General features: G+C 53.3%; 1 protein-coding gene across 3 annotated transcripts in view; it reads left to right on the top strand.

Moving 5' to 3' along the window:
* The window catches only part of klf8 (Kruppel like factor 8), a 57,051-nt gene that overhangs the window by 28,284 nt on the left and 8,398 nt on the right, over positions 1-20,369 (top strand). Inside the window, exons 1-4 of one of the 3 annotated variants that reach the window (XM_030100820.1) lie at positions 2,136-2,384; positions 2,622-2,963; positions 16,939-17,181; positions 17,265-17,499. In XM_030100820.1, coding sequence (XP_029956680.1) covers positions 2,916-2,963; positions 16,939-17,181; positions 17,265-17,499 — 526 coding nt within the window. In that variant the 5' untranslated portion in view covers positions 2,136-2,384; positions 2,622-2,915. Of the gene's footprint in view, positions 1-2,135; positions 2,385-2,621; positions 2,964-16,938; positions 17,182-17,264; positions 17,500-20,369 lie in introns of those variants that run through there. The other 2 variants (XM_030100819.1, XM_030100818.1) reach the window with 2 other exon arrangements.

Raw genomic sequence — 20,369 nt, 5'->3', positions numbered from 1 at the left:
TCCAGTGGTGAAAGTGGAGCCTGAATGCAGCCGCCGGACGCTCCTGCCGTGGTTCCTGGTGCTTGGGGAAAGTTCTGGAGGTCAAAATCGATCTAAATTTAACCCGCAGTTCAGCACAAACAGTGTGTGGGTGTCAGCGGCTCATCTTTCCGCACAAAAGGTGGAAACATGCGGCAGACGAAGCCCGGGCGAGCAGCAGGGCCGGTGAAACCCCAGACCGGGACCGGGCCGCTCGGCCGCCGCCGCCGCCGAGGGGGGAAGGTGAGGCATCAAGCTGCACCTTTGTTTAGAGACACAGAGGGGCTTCTGTCCCCTCACAATGGGCCTGGGAGCAGCGTGTGTGTGTGTGTGTGTGCGTGTGTGTGTGTGGGTGGAAGGGAGGGTGGTGCTCTGCCACGCCCTGCCTGATTGGTGGAGGCCCCACCTCGCTGTGGAATTCGCGGGGTCACATGTCGGCCTGCAGCTCAGAGTCCACGTCTGCTCGGCGCTCTGCGCTCGGCACACATTAACCATCGACGTGTCGGTGAGACTTTAATCCGAGCGCCGGATTCAGGTTTTCCTGCCGACGCTCCCTGCTGGGCTTTTTACTGCAAACTCTCACTCAGACGCCTTCTACACACTCTGACGTTTCTCCTGGGGGGAACATGCCAGACATGCATGAAAACTGCCTGACCTGTGGCTTCCTCCACTTTCAAACACACACACACACACACACCTTTTCTCTGCTCGTGTGGTTTCAGCACAGAGAGGCTTTAATCTCACTTAGTAGAAGAAACACATGGAAAGAACCCGCAGTCCTGACTGATGTGGAAAGTCTGATTCCAGTTTGAGTTACTTCATTAAAAGTTGTGCAGCAGGACATGAGAAGTGAGCCGAGGAAGATGGAGGTTTTGGACGAATCGGCGAGGAAACGCTGCGTTAAAGCATGCAGATGCTAATCACAGCTAATGCTAATGCTAATGCTGCTCACCGGGAGACGTTTGTCATGTTAACGTCAGGTTCAGGAGCTGCGCCGGTGTCTGAATGTTTGAAGGCGTGAGCTTTAAGTTGGAGGCGTTACAGAGTGGAAGTGGCGTGTTTTTCTTTTAAAAACCACAAGTAGAAAAAAAAGAAAAACCAAGCTGACCGAGTTCACAGCAGCTGGAGGAAAGGAGAACAGAGAAGCTGTGACGGAGTCGAAGTTTATCTACCAACTTCCACTTCTGCAAAGCCGGGGTCACGACACCAGCGCTTCTAAAAGCGTCTGTTTTATTCAGTCCACCTGGGAGGTTTGATCAGCAGCTCACTCTGCCTCCACCGCTGGAATCTGCAGCGTTCTGATCAGGCTGGAATTAAAAAAAAGTATTGCATTACAAAACAGACAGACAAAAATTGCAAGATCACATTTTTAAAAAGTATTTTTAAAATACATGCAAAGTGCTTGTCAAAGTTACAAAAATAAAGACACAAAATATTAAAACAAAAGATTATTTAGAGAATTACATGAACGGAACAACAGAAATAAAATTTAAAAATACGTCAGATTGCAAAAAATGTAATAAGAATAAATAAAATACTTTAGCATTTTAAAATTGAGTTTTTGAATGATGTATGAAACAGTACATACAGTTGAATAAATACAGATTTCTGGAAAAGCCCAGACATGAAACTATTGATTCCTTCTTTTTGACATTCAAGCCATCGAACCTGCGTAAATGTCAAACTCTCAACTCTTCTTTTCACATTTTGCTTCACATCACATCAGTTTGTTGAGGATTCCCTCCGTTCTGATGAGTTCTGCTCGCAGTGTGAAGAGTTTGAGCCGCCGATCACCCTGAGGTGTGTGCCGACGGTAAATGTGCTGAGTTGAGAGGAGGGAACTGGAAAAGTGTGAGCAGTGCTGGAGCCATGCTGCGTTTGAACCCGGAGAGAGCCCAGAGTCTTCCAGAATGTGACTCCCATGCAGAGCCTGGCTCTTGTTGGACCGGCCGCCATTCTGGGACACAAAAGTTCGACGGGCTGAGAGAGGAAGTGGAAAAGTGAGACAGAAAAGAGGCGAAGGGGTGTGTTTGCAGCTGAAAGTGTGTGTGTGTGCGCGCGCGCGCCTTGGCACTCCCTGCGTGTGTGTGTGTGTGTGTGTTGCTGGGTGTGTCTGCCTGCCTGCTGCTGAAAGGGAGGGAGGGGTCACTTCACGGCTACTCCTCCCTTCTCTCTGTTATTTCTCTTTCGCTCTCATTCCCTCACTGGCCGCCTCAGGATCAGGCCTTTTGTCTCTGCTGCTCTTCTCTCCTTCTCCCTTCTTTAAAAATCTCTTCTTAAACTCTGTGTGTGTGTGTGTGTGTGTGTGTGTGTGTGTGGTAGCTCCTCTGCTCAGAGGTTTCCTGCAGCTGACTTTTACAGCAGAGGTAGAACTTCCATGTTTTTCTCTCTTCTCCTTCTCCTTCAACAGTCTTTCGCTCTCTCCTTCCTGCTCTGAAGTTTTGCCTCTTTTTCCCCATCCCCCCTTCTTTTTCCTCCTCTCTCCGGACCCACCCCCTCTTATCACCTCCCTACCTTACCCCCGGCCGCCCCACCCGCCCCGCCCCGCCCCCTCCTCCTGTGATGGAGTTCCTCCTCTAACCTCGCTCCTCTCTGCTCCCCAGTGCCAGTCCACTCCCAAGCAGAAGAAGAGCGCCGCCAGTGCCCGGAAGAAGCAGAGGAGCCCGGCCAAGCACGCCCAGAAGCGAGCGGCGCCGTCCTGCTCGCCGCCGCCAGCGCCGTCGCCTCCTCCGCCGCCTCCTCCTGCCGTGCAGGAAGAGGAGGAGAGGAAAGAGGAGCCGGCCAGGTCTCGACAGGAAGTGGCCACACAGTCGGCGAAGGTGAAGGAGGAAGAGAGGAAGGCAGCGGCGGAGCAGGAGGAAGAGGAGGAGGAGGAGGAGGAGGAGGACGAGGAGGACATGCCTTCTGTACAGATCAAACCGGAGCCAGAGGAGATGGAGTGCACGGTGAGGAGGAGGGCGGGGGCGGGGGAGGGGGGGCGAGCCGCAGGGTGATGGATGGATGGATGGATGGGTGGATGGAGGCAGGTGGGCGGGTGTGGGGAGGTGTGGCTGCAGCTCGCATCGTGTTCGATCATGTTCACAGGAAGAGCCGCTCTGACAGCTCAGAGCCCGGCGTCAAACCTTCAGCTTCGCCGTTCGGTCAAATGAAGTTTATTCTTCTATTCTTCAGTTGCTCTGTGTCAGAAAATGCAAACATGAACCAAAACAGCAGCTTCCATGAAGAAATCAGCTCAGTTTCCGTTGTTCTGAGCGCTGTAGCTCCGTGTTGGGGCGGCGGCGGCGGCGAGGCCTCGGGGTCCTGAAAGCAGGAAGTCCAGTTTGAGTTCCGGGTCTCTGATCAGACCACCAAGCGGCGTCCACGATGCTCCGCTCTGAACAGGCGTCATGGCAGCCATCAGCCTGGATTCAGCTCAGAGCAGGTTATCATCCAATCAGGGGGCTCTTCCCAGGATGGGGGGTGACTGAGGTCAGAGGTCAGCCTGATGTCTGGGTGAGCACTGAACACACAACTCCTAATTTTTTGTGAAGCATTTTCAAAAGAACTAAAGCCACTACAGGGCGTATTATTATTGTAATATAAATATAGTCTTTAATATTGGTTATATTTGAAAGAAAAGTAAAAATAAAAAAAAAATCCTTTAACTTCTTCCAGAGAACACAGGGAATTCTGGGTAGTGGTGGACAGAGGGTGAAGCAGAGCTGGTTTTGAAGGGTTCAGGTTTCTGTGGAGGTCAGATCGGCCCTGACTTGACTTCTTCCCGCTCACACCGGCTTTTGGTTGACTGCAGGTGCACGTTTAGCTACGGTGAATCCACGGTTCGATCTCCGCCTCCGTCAGGAAGGCAGGACAGCTCGATAGAAAGATCTGGAAAACTTCCCAGAACATCAGAAATCAGTGGAATTCCGCTCGGTTCCGTCCTGCGATGCATCTGTGCACCGAAACGTCCCACTTTTCACTTCCAGCTGGGAGTGTTCCCATGGCAACGGGAAAACCGCTTCATCTGCTCCCATCGGCTCCAACACACTGATGGAGGGATGCAGTTGAGCTCCTCTTCTTCCTCTGTAGCGGGAAGTGGGAGCGTTGCTTATTCCCAGCTACTCATGAACACAGCGTTATTTCCCAACTCCTTGTTTGTTTCCCGTCCGTCTTGGTCCGCTTCTTCTTCCTGGGTTCAGTAACGTCGTCTTTCTTTTCCCGGTCAGGCAGTATATAGATGAGTTTTTTTTAAACAAAATGAAATTGGAAATTCGACTATTCCCTATTCTCAGTGGGAAAGTTCCCAGTTCGGCAGCACTGTGGAAAATAGAAACATTCTGAATTCCCAGCATCACTTTCTAACTCCTGTTCTCTCTGGTTTGTTTCTTTAAAAAGACTAAGTTTTGCAGTGAGCTGCTAGTTTTTGACTCTTGTCTCATCACGTCACCGTCTTTGTAGCCGAGGCTGCAGGTTTGACGTCCTTGAAGCCTTTGAGCAAAGCTTTTTGAACCTCAAAGCTGATAGGACAGATTGAATACTTCCACATGGTGAATATCCTGAAACATGAGCCCGTTTTTTAGAATTTAAATACAGCTGTATGCAGCCTGTCTCTGCTGAAGAAGTTCAAACACTGATTTTATGTTTTTTTGCAGTTTTTTTTTTCTCTTTTCTGTAAATCACCTGTAACGTCTTCACACATGGACACTCATCTTCTGTTTGACATCAAAGACGTTGTCGGTGTGATTTCTAATAACGAGTGGGTTTAAGTTACTGTTAGGATGAAGTCCTTCATCAGAGCTTCCCACTGATGGTGCTGCTTCAGCCTTCGCTGCTCGGATTCACCGGCTCTCCTCTCCATCGTGCCTGCGGGGCTCACTGCTGGCTGGATCTCTGAGCGCCAGTTAAACCGAATCCCGGCGATAAACACATCAGGGTGTGTGAGTGTCGCCGGGCGCAGCCGGCAGGGTGGGTGTACAGACATGGCACACCGGAGACGGAGGAGGGCGCGGCGTAGCACACCCAGGGTGGAGGGAGGAGGGTGGTGTCAGCTGGAGGGGTGAGGCTGGAAGACAAGACAGGGTGGAACAAGTATTTTCTTCCTCCTCTTTCCTCCTTGTGTCGATCGTCTTCTTAAAGCTCCCACTTAGAGAGCGTTCAAATGTAATTTTCCCAGAGAGAAACAGGAAGATTCCCTGATGTTGAAGTTGTTTTTTAAACCTGTGTTTTGATCAGTGGAACTCTTCCCGGTTAGCAGGCGGTTTGCAGCGACCTCAGGTGTGAAAGTTCTTCACCTTTCTAACCAGACAGACCGGCCTTAGAGAGCTCCGAGGGTGGAAGTCTTCACTCAGGTCCTCCGGTCTGCCGTCAGGCTCCGGTTTTAACGCCGGGCTGATCCCGCACGGCGTTGCGGAGACAGACGTCCCGGATGTTGCCGGGCGGGTTCGGAGGCGCCTTGTGACCCGCCGCCTCCAAATCCCACTAATCCGCAGCGCAGAGCGCAGGTTTTAGAGCGTGTCGCTGGCGGCATGTGAGAATGTGGGATGGGCAGGCCGGGGAGTGGTGTGCACAGACAGCGACACACACTCAGCTGATGCTGCAGCCCTGCAGTGTGGTCAGCCTGAAGACACGCCTCCCCGTCAAGACGCCACCTGAAAGGTCATTTTTTCACTTAATTGGACTGAAAAACAGGAACTTTCCTGTCTTTAGTGGCTGCTGTGGGCTGCGTGGAGGTGCAGTGGTCAGCGCGTCAGGCCTGCTGACACACCGGCGGACAAGCTTCATTTGAGAAAACTTCCACCGCCACTGAGCGCGTGCAGAACATCAGATAATAAACACACAGAGCGCAGCACCTCCGTCCACGTGGAGACGGATCCCAGCGTTGTCAGACAGTTCCACCTTGAGAGCCGTTTTCAAACATTTGCGTTTTGAATGGCTCTGAGCTCCATTGTTGTGCAAACAATCACCCAAACTAAAGTTTTCCATTTTCACCTGAACGTGTGTGAAAGCCGGACCTGGATTAGGAGGCCTGCCTGTGGAGTTGGCATGTTTTATTGACTCTAAAGCAGATAAAGAATTGCAGTGGTTTCAAAACGGCGCTGTTTTCTTGGCTCCTTTTCCCAGCATTCAGATGTTTGGTGTTCCCCCAGGCTCCGGTCTGGGACCACCCTCTTTATGTTGGTCACTAACAAACTCTGGTGAACGGTCGTCACGGTGCGTCGAGTCAAACTGCAGAGAGAGAGTCCGTTCCTGAAGACTTTATTCGATTGTAGCGAAGATCCCAGTTGATCATTGATCCAGTTCAGTGCAGGGCGGGGCGGGATTACAGCCGCCACCGTGTGGTTTTCACACGTCTGATGATAGATCCCAGGAAAGCTGAATGATGTTCACATGAGGCAGTGTGTGAGGGGCCGAGGTGGAGTCGATCCGCCACGCTCCTGTGTGTGTGTGTGTGTGTGTATGTGTGTGTGTGTGTGTGTGTGTGTGTGTGTGTGTGTGCGTGTGCGCGCTGTGGTGTGGTTTAGGTTAGTGCAGGGTGGGGGCTGGGTGGAGCACTATTGCGTAAGGGATCATTAAGCAGTGGGTGTGTGTGTGTGTGTGTGTGTGTGTGTGTGTGTGCGCTGACCATACCTCTGCGGCTGTCGCTAACAGATGGGAGTGGAGTTTCCTGTCCAAAGATAAAGTCTCCAGGAAGCAGATCCTCTTGGTATTCGCTCCGCAGGGAGCTGAAAATACCCGGCTTACTGCTCGCCTCCCAGCTCCAGCTGGACCTGCTCTGTTGTCGCTACCCTCTCTTTTGGTTTTATGTCTCTTTCAACAACCTAAATAACGGTTTGGCAGTTCGCTAGCATGTGTGCTTTCCTTGACCAATCATAACAATCGATATTCAAACAGCAGATTTCCAGTTTCAGTGGAAAGTCACCAGTCGCTAAAGCTAACAGCCTGTTAGCACGACATCTCCTGTTGCTATGGTAACTGTTCTTGACTTCCTCCTTCACTCCTTGTTCTTTGGTTTGTTTTTCATTTTCACAGAGATGTTTTTAGAACATCGCTGAAAATGATGGAGCTAGCATGTTGGGACGCCAGCTGCTGCGTCTGGTTGTTCTTGTAAAGAAACCACACGCACAAGCATTAGCAACGTCTACTGGGCATGTGCAGAAGCACTCACCGCAGCCTCTGGTTGTGCTATATAAAAAGCACAGCGCCCCCTGCTGGCCCGGCATGCAGACGCCTGTCAGCAGCAGATCACAGTGAGAGTGAGATGGAGTTCACTGCTGCTGGTCTGCTGGAAGAAAGCAGGTCAGAGGTCAGCAGCAGGTCAGGAACAAACCGTCTGACTTCCTCAGGTTCTCCCACCGACTCGCTCTCAGCAGACACACTTTCATCTCCTCATCCTCCCTCTGACTCGCTCTTACTTTCAAACTCCCACACTTTACTCTACTTCCTCTCCCTCTCTCTCCCTCTCTCTCCCTCTCTCTCTCTTGCTCTCTCTCGCTCTCTCTCACCCTAATAGGATATGTTGAGGGAGGCTCTGCTTCCGCTCGCCACGTCGCCATGGCAACCGCGGCTCTGGCGGGAGTTGCCGAAAAGTGTGTGTGTGTGTTTGTGCGTGTGTGTGTGTGTAGCCTGACCCCTCCCCCCTTCACTCCTCCTCTTCCTCCACCTCCTCTTCCTCCTCCACCTTTCCAAACCAGTGTCTCTCACTCTCTCCCTGCCCCCTCCTCACCCTCTCCCTCTTTTCCTAACTCCCCTCTTCAGCGAAAGGCGAAGACACACACACACACACACACACACACACACACACACACACACACACACACACACACACACACACACACTGAATACCTGCCAGCACAGCACAGTGAATAGCCCTGTAATCTCTCTTATACACACATGCAGGAGGCACACACATACGCACGCACACGCGCATGTTTGTGCATGCATGTGCACGTGCACATGCATGCACAAACAAACAATGAGGCCCTCTGTACGTGTGTTCGTGTGCATGTGTGTTGATGCGCATGTGCATGTGTGTGTGCGTAGCACTGATGTATGCACATAAACAAGCCAGTTGTCCCCTAGCAAACAAGAGCACTCATGCACAGAGAGGCCACAACACACACACACACACACACACACACACACACACACACACACACACACACACACACACACACACACACATACAGTCTCTCTCTCCATTGCTCCCTGTGTGGTAGAGAGCATGAGACATAAGAGGTTAGAGGCCTGTTTACTGTGCTTTGGCCAGGAGGGCTTTGCTAGCGAGTTAGTTGTGTGTGTGTGTGTGTGTGTGTGTGTGTGTGTGTGTGTGTGTGTGTGTGTGTGAGCATTCAGGACAGTACATTCACAATCTCTTGATGTTGGGAGTGAGCGAAGGTGTGCTGCGGCAGATATCAGTGGGATCGGGGCAAATCTGTGTGAGTTGGGGCAGATCTGGGTGTGATGGAGGCAGATGTGGGTGTGATGGGGCAGATCTGGGCTGGTTGGGGCAGATCTCAGTGTGATGGGGCAGATCTGGGTGGGTTGAGGGGCAGATCTAGGCTGGTTGGGGCAGATCCCAGTGTGATGGGGCAGATCTCAGTGGGATGGGGCAGATCTGGGCTGGCTGGGGCAGATCCCAGTGTGATGGGGCAGGTCTGGGCTGGTTGGGGCAGATCTCAGTGTGATGGGGCAGATCTCGGTGGGTTGAGGGGCAGATCTGGGCTGGCTGGGGCAGATCTCAGTGTGATGGGGCAGATCTGGGTGGGTTGAGGGGCAGATCTGGGCTGGCTGGGGCAGATGGGGCAGGCGCCTGTGTGCTGCAGGGTGGTGATGTCAGGCTTGGCAGCCCTCCTCTCCACTGGAGCTTCCAGGAAGTGGACAAAGCGAGCTGCAGCGGTGACGCAGACAGGAAGCGGTGGATTATTTTCTGGAGAGCCGAGAGTCGCAGCGGTGGCAGAGCGTCCCCCTGCAGACCTCGACGGCTGCTCCTGCATGTCTGTCCTCCATCTCAGCTGTGGAGGGAAAGCTTTTCTTTTTTCCACAGAGAACCATGAGGGCTGCTCCAGATGGGCTGGTGTGGCTCATCTAACCCCAACCCTTCCTGATAACGCTGCTTTAATGATGAGTTCAAGGTTTTGGAACATCAAGATTTTTCCACATTACTGCTCTTTAGCAGCGACTCCTCACATTTTCCCAGTTTAAGCTCCCTTATCGCTAAGCTCGTGCCAACATTTTGTGAAGCAGGAGGGGATTTGTTTGGAGGTGGAAGTATTTACATGCTGCAGTAAGGCCGTGCTTTCTTTATTCAGCTCTGTGTCTGTCTGTTTGGAAAGGTGTGGGGTTCTTACGCAGAACTCTGTTTTCCAGGTCTGGTCCTTTGAAACTGTTAAATTGTCAAGTAGGGCGTTTTTTCATGTTCGATTCCAGTTGATCACCTGACAGCATTAGACCGGACCAGCCCATATGTGTTTCAGTTCAAAGACTGTTTTTCCTGCAGTTCCCAGTAGCTGCTGAAAAAAGGGTGAACTAAAACCGTTGAGTTTAACAAACAGATTCACTGGGACCTGCTGTGTCTTAGGCCCGTTCACGCCACGTTTCTCATTTTGTTTCCATGGAAACGCAGCAGCGTTGTGTTACGTTTTCCTCTGTATCTACACAGCATTCTCAAACACATCCCCAAAACGTACTAAAAGTTTTTCATTTCCCTGGAAAGCCCTGTGCTGTCAGCGTTGGCTTGGATGTGCAGTAACAGGCTGGGATTTCCAGGACGGATCCACCGGCAGGGTTCTGTCTCCTTCGACTTTGCTCTGGTAGCTGTTGGTTTTCACAGGGAGCCTGTTGGATTCCTGCAGGTCCAACACTTCTCGTCTCGTCTGCCGTGCTGAGGGTTCGACCGCCGGCTGGGCCGGGCTCGGTGTAGTTTTCTATCTCGACACGTGGTGATTTTATAATAAACAGCAGGTCAGTACGTCTCTGTCGGAGAGTGTTTCCTTCTTGATGTTGATCCTGGAATGAATAGGACGCTCTTGGGGGAACTGTAATCAGGTTAAAGCTGAGAAATTGGATTTTTGCTGTTTCAGTTGTGCGTGCTCTCTGAGCCGACCTCGGGTCTTTCCTCAGTCTCTGGAAAGCTTGTCGGACCACAGCAGTGGTGTTTGATTCGCGGATCCAGCCTGTTGCCTGAAAAGAGGATTGATTGAGAAGAGCTGATTGATTCAGAGGACGTTCTGCGGGGATTGGAGGGCGTCAGTCGAGGTCCGGAGTGACGAGCGGGCGGCGGGGGGGCGGGGCTCTGACTGCTCTGACTGGTGACCGTCGCCGTCGGGAGGTTCAGCGTGTCCGTCTGCACACGCTGAAGAATATCCAACAAGTCCTGGCACATCCTCACAGAGGAAACTCATAAAAGCTCCGTTAACAGGCTGAGAGTGGAGGAGCACTCAGAGCCAAACGCTGAAAAATGGCCCTTTATTACAAACACGAGTCCCTGTAATCTGTATGTTCTTTATTGGAACTCATAACATTTAGGATGCCAGCATTATTTTAGACACAGAGTCGAAGTTGTGTTCACATCAGTGACCCCCTGCTGGATAAAATACATTGCTGTGCCCACATTTGAACTTTAATTTGTTTCCATGTTCAAGACCTTTTAGTGAGATTTGTTTGAATGGTCGAACTTGCGTTGCAGAAAAGTGGCGTTCCCCCATCGCCTGAGACTAAAGGACTTTGAAAAGTTGTGTTTTCAGTGAGTCGAGCACCGTTGTGCTGTAAACAGGCACCCAGATCGGGACAAAAGCTTTTTAACCGAGTCATGACTAAGATTCTGTGCCTGACATTTGTAGATTTCCACCGATGAGAAGCCGAACATCTCTTCGATTTCCAGGTAAATTATTAAATCTTGGGCTCAAACTGGATGTGGCTCCCCAGCTTTCATCAGGATAGAAACTTTATAGATGGGATCTGCAACACTGAAAGGTTTAAAATTCAGATTAAACCTTTTCCACCTCTCGTCTGGTGTCACCGTTGGCGCCCTCCTGTGGTTAGGAAGGTTTACATTTAGTGTTGTGTTTCCCACATTTAGCACGAAGTCCTCCAGACTTCAGGCTGTGAGTCGAGCCAGGTTCTTATTTCCATGAGGGGAGAGTCCCAGCCACTGCTCCACTGTGCCGCGGTGCCGCAGTGCTCAGGCTAGGTGAGGTTTGTTTGTCGAAGTGTAGAAAGGGAAGTTGCATTGTGCACATATCTGCAGTGAGCTGCACGGCTGTAATTAAAGCGGTGCAGAGTTTGCTGGGAGGTTGGAGTCGGGCCATCCTGTGTGGGCGTTCACCCAGTTACTAAGCACCCTGGAAATCAACACTGGCAACTCCCATTAGGTAAGAGGGAGCGGGGAGGCAGCAGCCGGCCTGGGACTCATAGAGGCAGTCTGAAATACATTGAGACTCAACCAGAGGCACTGAGACTCACCGAGACTCACCGAGACTCAACCAGAGGCACCGAGACTCAACCAGAGACACTGAGACTCACCGAGACTCAACCAGAGCCAATGAGACTCACTGACACTCAACCAGAGGCACCGAGACTCACCAAGACTCAACCAGAGACACTGTGACTCAACCAGAGACACTGAGACTCACCGAGACTCAACCAGAGACACTGAGACTCAACCAGAGACACTGAGACTCACCGAGACTCAACCAGAGGCACTGAGACTCAACCAGAGGCACCGAGACTCAACCAGAGACACTGAGACTCACCGGGACTCAACCAGAGCCAATGAGACTCACTGACACTCAACCAGAGGCACCGAGACTCACCAAGACTCAACCAGAGACACTGAGACTCAACCAGAGACACTGAGACTCACCGAGACTCAACCAGAGACACTGAGACTCAACCAGAGACACCGAGACTCAACCAGAGACACCGAGACTCAACCAGAGACACCGAGACTCAACCAGAGACACTGAGACTCACCGAGACTCAACCAGAGACACCGAGACTCAACCAGAGACACTGAGACTCAACCAGAGACACTGAGACTCAACCAGAGACACTGAGACTCAACCAGAGACACTGAGACTCACTGAGACTCAACCAGAGACACCGAGACTCAACCAGAGACACTGAGACTCAACCAGAGACACTGAGACTCAACCAGAGACACCGAGACTCAACCAGAGACACTGAGACTCACCGAGACTCAACCAGAGACACCGAGACTCAACCAGAGACACTGAGACTCAACCAGAGACACTGAGACTCAACCAGAGGCACCGAGACTCAACCAGAGACACTGAGACTCACCGGGACTCAACCAGAGCCAATGAGACTCACTGACACTCAACCAGAGGCACCGAGACTCACCAAGACTCAACCAGAGACACTGAGACTCAACCAGAGACACTGAGACTCACCGAGACTCAACCAGAGACACCGAGACTCAACCAGAGACACTGAGACTCAACCAGAGACACTGAGACTCAACCAGAGACACCGAGACTCAACCAGAGACACTGAGACTCACCGAGACTCAACCAGAGACACCGAGACTCAACCAGAGACACTGAGACTCAACCAGAGACACTGAGACTCAACCAGAGACACTGAGACTCAACCAGAGACACTGAGACTCACTGAGACTCAACCAGAGACACCGAGACTCAACCAGAGACACTGAGACTCAACCAGAGACACTGAGACTCAACCAGAGACACCGAGACTCAACCAGAGACACTGAGACTCACCGAGACTCAACCAGAGACACCGAGACTCAACCAGAGACACTGAGACTCAACCAGAGACACTGAGACTCAACCAGAGGCACTGGGACTCAACCAGAGACACTGAGACTCACTGAGACTCAACCAGAGGCACCGAGACTCAAGTGTAGTTACTGAGACTCTCTGAGCTGCCAACAGGTGGGTGAAGCACAGAAGTAGCAGATTTGCCCTTTAAACACAGGGTGGGGGCAGTTGGTGTTGCAATGGGTGGGTCGGGCTGTAAAGGGGTGGAGTCTGTGTGTGTGTGTGTGTGTGTGTGTTCGTTCTTGGGCGGTGCTGCATGTCTCTGTGGTTAATATCTCCCCCAGCTGTTGTTTTTGCTCTCTGTCTTTATTATATAGCCTCTATCTGCCTTCACACTCCAGTACACACACACACACACACACACACACACACACACACACACACACACACACACACACACACACACACACACACACACACAGACACACACACACACGTGCGCTGCATGCAGGCCTGTAAGCAGGATCGGTGTGTGGTAGGTGTGTGTATCGCGGTGCTGTCCTCCTGTCACCTCTCCTGCAGCAGCGACACACACACTGCCGGCCCTTCGCTCCCATTGGAGGGTTTCCACCTCGGTGTGTGTCGCCGGCCGTTCAGCTTTCAGCACCTCGGCCCGGTAACTGGAGCCCGTTTGCCCCGGCGTGGGGCGGTTTTCCACCTCGCTGCCCCGGACTTTACGGGAGGCCTTTATGCGACGTCTTCACAAATCCATGTGCTGTCCAGCGATTAGTGTAAAGAGGTCAACATGTGAAAAGTACTGTTACTGACAGGAAATATTAGACTGAAACGTGAAACAGACATAAAATACAGGTGATGTATGAAGTAAAGGTCCGTGTCTGACTTTTCTGTTTGAATTTTTTTCATTTTTTGCTTAAATATTAAAAAATTGTCCTTTTTAGTATTATTGTTTCATTTCAAAATAAAGATTGACAAATGTAAAATAATTACATCTTAATCATAAAGCCTAAAGAAAATAAGTGAAATACAATACATAATATAATCAATATACTACAAATGATATTATTATTATTAATAATAATAAATGTAAAAACAAATGGCGTTTTTGTACATGAACTACATTTTTGTAATAATCCTGTAAAAACTGATGTTTGAGTCGAAGTTCAGTGGCGGCTGCTGGTCACTGTAACCCTGGCTCTCATCAAGATGAATGGGTGAATGGTGACGCTGTGATCTTGGCTTGAGTTCAGACACAGAGAAATGAAATGAGTCCTCTCCCTGTGAAGCTGCGACCCTGCAGCGCCGCTCTCTAAAGGCCGCCGTACGTTTTCACCTCGCGGCTCGTGGATCACGCCGGCCGTCCGGCCGTGTGAGCGGCGGAGCTACCGCTGGATTAAAGTCCTCTGGACGCGCTGCAGCCGCTGCCTCCGTTCAGCTTCCACATCGCATGAATTAATTGCGAGGCGAAGACGGGGTGACCCATTTTCTGACGGAGCGGTAGAAGCGAGGCGGTGGGCGGAGGCGGCGGGCTGGCTCCCGGGCCGGTTCTGCTCAGAGAGCGTTTGACCCCAGGGCAGCCTGAAGGTCACGCAGGTTACCGCCAGTGGACACTGTGGTGCAGTGGGTCGCCCTGCTGCCTCACGGCAGGGAGAGGGAGAACCGAACCCCCGACCAGAACGATCCACCGGAACCTTTTTATACATCAGCTCTGATCTGATTTCAGCTGGAAAACCGTCAGAGCTGAACAGTGATGATGAAAACCCTCTTCTGACGCTGGACTGCTGTCCTGGATCTCGTCTCTTCCTGCGTCTCATTTCTGAGCTCATCGCTGTGTCCTCAGAGAAGCTGTTTTTCCTCCTCTCTCTCTCTCTCTCCCTCTCTCTCTCTCTCTGATCGCAGAGCTCGCTGGAGTCCAGAGAGGATTTTTTTCTTTCTGGGCTTTTCTATCGGACTTCAGCCTTTCAGTCTCTTCTTTTGGGGATTTCGCACATAGTTGTGGGTTTAATCTGAGCTACCGTGAAAAAAGGAAGGAGAGGAGGGGAGGGAGAGAGAGGGAGAGAGGGGAGCCAGGGGAAAAACACTGGAGCGAGCGGAACGGAAGCTGGTGTAGGTGGAGAGGGTGAGGCGGATGGAGGCGGGCGTGGCTGGGAGCGAGGGAAGCTGGAGGAAAGGTGAACAGAGGTGTGGCGGGGATGGAGGGCGAGACGGGGAGGAGGGGGCGGAGTGACGGAAGGGAAGGGTGGTGGTGGGTGGGGAACGAGTGGAAAACATGGAGTCAGCTGATGGCTCCCAGTTTCCATGGCAACGCCAGGCCTTTCCCACCCACTCTGTTCCTTCCTCTCCGCCGTCTCTCTCCGTCGTCTCCGCCTCACCCACTCCCTCACTTCTTTCACACCTCGTTTTCCCTCTCAGCTCCGTTTCTCCTCCCTGCCAGGGTTTTTAAAGTTTTTCAGGCCGTCTCACTCTAATCACGTTACGGCCGGCCGCCGTCCTCCGCTCAGCTTCCTCCTCTTCTTCTTCTCTTCTGTCAACAGCAGCTTCTCGTATTCACACTCAACTCAGCAAGTTTAGACCAGGGTCACATCTGCATCTCTCTCTGTCTCTCTCCCTCTCTCTCTCCTCTCCTCCTGATGTTCTTGAACACAGAGTACTGAGGAGAGCTGAACTGATCTGACGTTGTAGGTTTCCAGTTCACCGTTTCTGCAGTTTGTTGTTCAGAAAACAGAGAAATGTGAGGAATGTCCTGAATCTGTTCCGTGCAGAAAGCTGTAATGTAGCGAAACTCGTAGGACGGCGGCCGCGTCGCCAGCATCTGCAGACGAGATGCTGAGCGGCTGCAGCAGATTGATGGACGCGTGTGTGTGTGTGTGTGTGTGTGTGTGTGTGTGTGTGTGTGTGTGTGTGTGTGTGTGTCTGTGTGTGTGTGTGTGTGTGTGTGTGTGCGTCAGCCTGCTTCTGTGTTTGTGTCAGTTTGTCTCTGTTGTGTGTCAGTGTGTGTGTGTAGGATTGTCGGTTTGTAGGTTTGTGTGTCTGTTGTGTGTCAGTGTGTGTGTGTATGTGTGTGAGTGTGAGTGTGTGTGAGTGTGAGTGTGTGTCCTCCGGCCCCGCCTCCAGCTGAACTGTGTGACCTGATAACAGGGCGTAGCTCTGGCTCCGCCCTCCCCGCTGCACCCTCAGCCAAACAGTGCTGAGCTGAGCTGGACCGAGTCCAGGTCCTGGACCGGGGGGGTTTGGGGGGGGGGGGGGGGGGGGGGGTTGGGGGGGGGGGGGGGGGGGTTCATTCCTCCTGTCTCTCTTTCTGTCTGTCTCTCTCAATCAGTACCAGTCTCTCCGTACGCCCCCGCCCCCCCGGCGCTCCACACAGCAGCCATTGTTCCGGGAGCAGCTGAGCCCTGGCGGCGGCAGAGGCCAAGGGCCGCCGCCGCCCTCCTCCGAGCATGCTGGGAATCTGGGGCGTAGCGGGAGGAAGCCTGCTATCGGCCGCATGGACGCATGTGAAGCGTTTCCCCAGAGCCCCGAACCGTGGGCGAAGCCCCCAGGACCCCCGGTGAACCGCTCTGCTGCCTCTGACGTTCAGCTGCTGCTCTCTGAGCTCCAGCAGGGAGAAGCAGAGCTGCAGCGAACTCAACATGCTTTCTTCTCGTTTTTCACTAAACATGGCTCAAAGTCAGAGAACGGTCCTGGCGCCGCGCTGCAGTCGCACTGAACTGTCTGATTTCCCGGCCTGTTCGCCGCTACAGTTAGCGAGCGCTACACTCGGGATGCATATCCCTGCAACACGAGAGCTTCCGTCAGCGTCTGGTGGCTGTGGAGGGATTTGTGTGTCCGGCAGTGTGCGGCAGGACTCCACCGTTTTACAGACCAGCTCCATGTCTAACCCCGCAAGCTCTGAATGACTGGAAAGTGAAAAGGCTGAGGTTAGCAGGGAGTGTTGATGAGTGCTGTCTGATGCCCGTGTCTCGGGGACTTCTGTCTGGAAAGTGTCTCTGGACGCGTCTCTGGACATGTCTCATGCTGTCTCTGGACGTGTCTCTGGATGTGTCTCTGGACGTGTCTCTTGCTGTCTCTGGACGTGTCTCATGCTGTCTCTGGACGTGTCTCTGGACGTGTCTCTTGCTGTCTCTGGACGTGTCTCATGCTGTCTCTGGACGTGTCTCATGCTGTCCTCTCGTCTCGTCTCCAGCAGGCCCATGTAGGTGACGACGGCTCGCAGCCGACAGACCTGAAGCTGAAGGCGGAGTGTAAGTCGGAGCCGTCCTCGCCACCGTCGGGTCCCCCGGAGGACCAGACCGAGCCGGTGGACCTGTCCCTCAACAAGCCGCGCTCCGCCAGCGCCGCGGCCAACCAGCCGCCCGGCAGCACGGCGAGCCAGCCCGGCCTGTCCGCCACGCCCGTCCCCTCCGCCGTACAGTCCATAGGCTCCATGGTAACGGCCGGCTCCGCCTCCCGTCCCCCTCCTCGCCCGGCCCTCTGCCGCCGCCCTCACCCGTCCTCCTCTCGCCCCCGCAGGTCCTCTCGCCGGGCTCCATCTTGGCCACGCAGGGCGCCGGCGGCCAGCAGATCCTCCACGTCATCCACACCATCCCGTCGGTCAGCATGCCCAGCAAGGTGGGCCAGCTGCAGACCATCCCCGTGGTGGTGCAGTCCCTGCCGGTGGTCTACACCACCATGCCCACCGACGGCGTCGCCACGGCCGCCATCACCGTGCCGCTCATCGGCAGCGACGGACGCTCAGAGGGCTCAGGTGAGGCGGCGGCTCCAGTCTGCACCGGGGCTCGGGTGGGTGGAGACTCTACCGCGTTTGATTTGGCACAGGTGTCTCCCAGAATGCCTTTCCTGAGTCGTGGTGGGGGTTGGCAGTGGTGCGAGCAGTGGGATTCGAACCAGGGAACTTGTTGATAACGTACCACCATCATGTCTCTTGTAGCAGAACTTATTAGAACTGTGCCAACCTGCGACGACCGTTCTGCTAATGCCAATGCTAATGCTAATGCTAATGCTATCTGCCGAGTTAGTCTTGCCCCTCAGTGGAACACAGGTTCAAATCCCATGTAAATGTGGCCAAGTCAGCGGTAAAGGTTACTATGGCAACCAGTGAGAGACAGAGCTCTGTCTCATTGACCTTTTTCAGTCCGTCCCTCAGTCTCTGAGGCGCTGGGGGAAGCTAGGACGCTCCCCGGCCCCGGGACAGTCCCCGGCCCCGGGACGCTCCCCGGCCCCGGGATGGTCCCCGGCCCTGGGACTGCTGGGCCCCAGGACTGCTGGGCCCCGGGACGGTCCCCGGCCCCGGGACTGCTGGGCCCCGGGACTGCTGGGCCCCGGGACTGCTGGGCCCCGGGACTGCTGGGCCCCGGGACGGTCCCCGGCCCCGGGACCGCCGGGCGTCATGCCGGCAGGCGCCGCTCTCCCCGTCAGCCCGTCGCTGTCAGGCCGGCGGCTGCGTCTCCGGCTGTGGTTCTCCGGAGACCAGCCTGTCCTCGGGGAGCTGCTGTGGGACGTTCCGCTGAGCGCCTGTCGGCTGTCCGTCCGTCTCCGTCCGTCTCTGTCAGCCTGGACGCTCTCCATACGGGCCAGATGATCGATGTCCCCGCCCAGCGGAGCAGACGGAGGGAGAGGAACGCTGCAGTCGCTGCTGATTGATTTTATTTGAGTTATTTCTCGAGGCGGAGTCTCCGGACTCGGAGAGGAAGGTGCAGCTGTTGATACTCACATTATGGACTTTATGATCAGATACTCTCTGTGATTTACCGCCTCAGGCCTGACTCTCTTTTATGGCTCAGATTTTTCCCATCATCCTTCAGATTGTTTATGTTTTTCTTTTGCCAAATTCCGTTCCCTGCGATGTGTTCGGTATCTTCCTCCAGCAAGACGTCCAGCTCCCGGGTTCTCGCCGTGCTCCGTCCACCCTCTAAACAGAAAGGCTCGGCTGCAGTTTGGCAGCTTGTTTACACTGAAAACACAACTTTTTAAAAGCGGCAACGAGGCAGAACTTTAAAAAAATGCTGCGACTTCTTTTCTTCTTCCACACTGGAAAGTTGGAGTTTCGTGAAAAGCAGCTACTGGTCATGTGCATCTCAGCCATAGTGTAGAGTTCTAACGCCACGGCTCCAACTCATGGCCTGGCATGCTAACTGCAGCGTTTTGGCATTTCTAGATAGATAAAAAGATAAATGGATGGATGGGTGGATAGGACTTTATTGATTCGTTTGTTCAGGTACCCAGAGGAAATTGTGAATCCAGAAGCAGCGCAGCAGCAGGCAGGTTTTCTGCAGCTGCTGGTCTGAACGGCTTCTCCCTGATTCCCATTAAGCCCTCGGTGAATGAAGTAGTTGAAGACGGTGCGATCCGCCCCTGAGCCAACACCGCGGGAAGCTGCACCCTGGTGACAGCGGGCCTCCGCCCCTCAGAGCGACGCCGGGCCGGGACTCGGGCCGGGACTCGGGCCGGGACTCGGCCTGCACGGCCTGAAGTGGCCTGAACAGGCTCCGGCGCTCTGACCTCTACAGCTTGTGACGTTTGGTACATGCCAGAAGAAGTTGTGTCGCGCCGCGTTACAGAGTCTGTTTGGAGGATTTGTGAAAGGGTTAAACACACCGCGCTCTCTGTGGAGTCCTTCACGTAAGATTTCACGAGTGCTCTTTGTTCCCTTTTCACTCACAGCTAAAGACATTGAATCTTAACCCTTCACCCATCGAAAGAGGGAAAACTGAAGGAGTGACTGAAAATGAAAAACATCATGTATCAGTTAGAGGGAGGACGGTGCTCCACTTTCACAAACCGCTTCTCTCAGTTTCCTTGTTTGGTCCAGAAGGAAGTTACAGACTTAATGTTCATTTCTGCAGAGGCAGCTGGTCTGAGTTTAGAGCCCTCTCTGACTAATGCGTAGACCTAACTTCACGTTTCGTGTTGAATCAGATCGTATTCGGCGGGCAGAGCCTCCAGAGCTGCTGCTTCAGGCATCAGCAGGTGGCGCCGCTGAGGCAGGAGGTCGGAGAAGCAGCTGCTTCCGACGCCGCTCTTCGCTGTGGTGCTGCAGCTCGTCCACACGCCCGTCACATCAGCCCTACAGCAACAACCACTGGACTTCCTGTCAGTACATTTAAATGCTGTGAGGACGGAAATAAATCAGCTAAAATCCACTGAAGTGCTCTGATTTACTGAATTCACTTCAGACCTGAATGGAACTGAGCCAGTCAGCTGTGAGCTCCTGATTTTTTTAACGACCTTCCAAACCGAAGGTGCCAGTCTCTGCCTGAACATGAAGTCTAACGTCCGTGGTCCACCTGGCGTCCGAGCAGTGAGAACAGAGAGGCACGGCTTCAGTCTGAAGCTTCCTTCTTCCTCTTGAGGAATCGGGGCGGGTGGATTCGTAGCAGCTTGTCAGACCTGGAGAACAACCGGCGGAGCCCGGCCATCGCCTGCAGACATTCGTCTTCTTCGGAGCTGCTAACTAGCTGTGTTGTCTGTGAGTTTGGAAAATTTGGCATTAGCATCTGCTCGCATCCCGGTCCGCCTGCTTTGGCTCAGTGAGAGGCTGCGGAGGTTGTCGGGACGGGGAGAAGCGAACTGGAGACCTGGAGACCTGTCGGGACATTTTGGACCCAGATGAGAAAG

Source organism: Salarias fasciatus, chromosome 10, assembly GCF_902148845.1.
Source record: "Salarias fasciatus chromosome 10, fSalaFa1.1, whole genome shotgun sequence".
Taxonomy (NCBI): Eukaryota; Metazoa; Chordata; class Actinopteri; order Blenniiformes; family Blenniidae; genus Salarias; species Salarias fasciatus.
The sequence above is the reverse complement of the archived record's forward strand: the minus strand, read 5'-3'. Positions and strand labels throughout refer to the sequence as shown.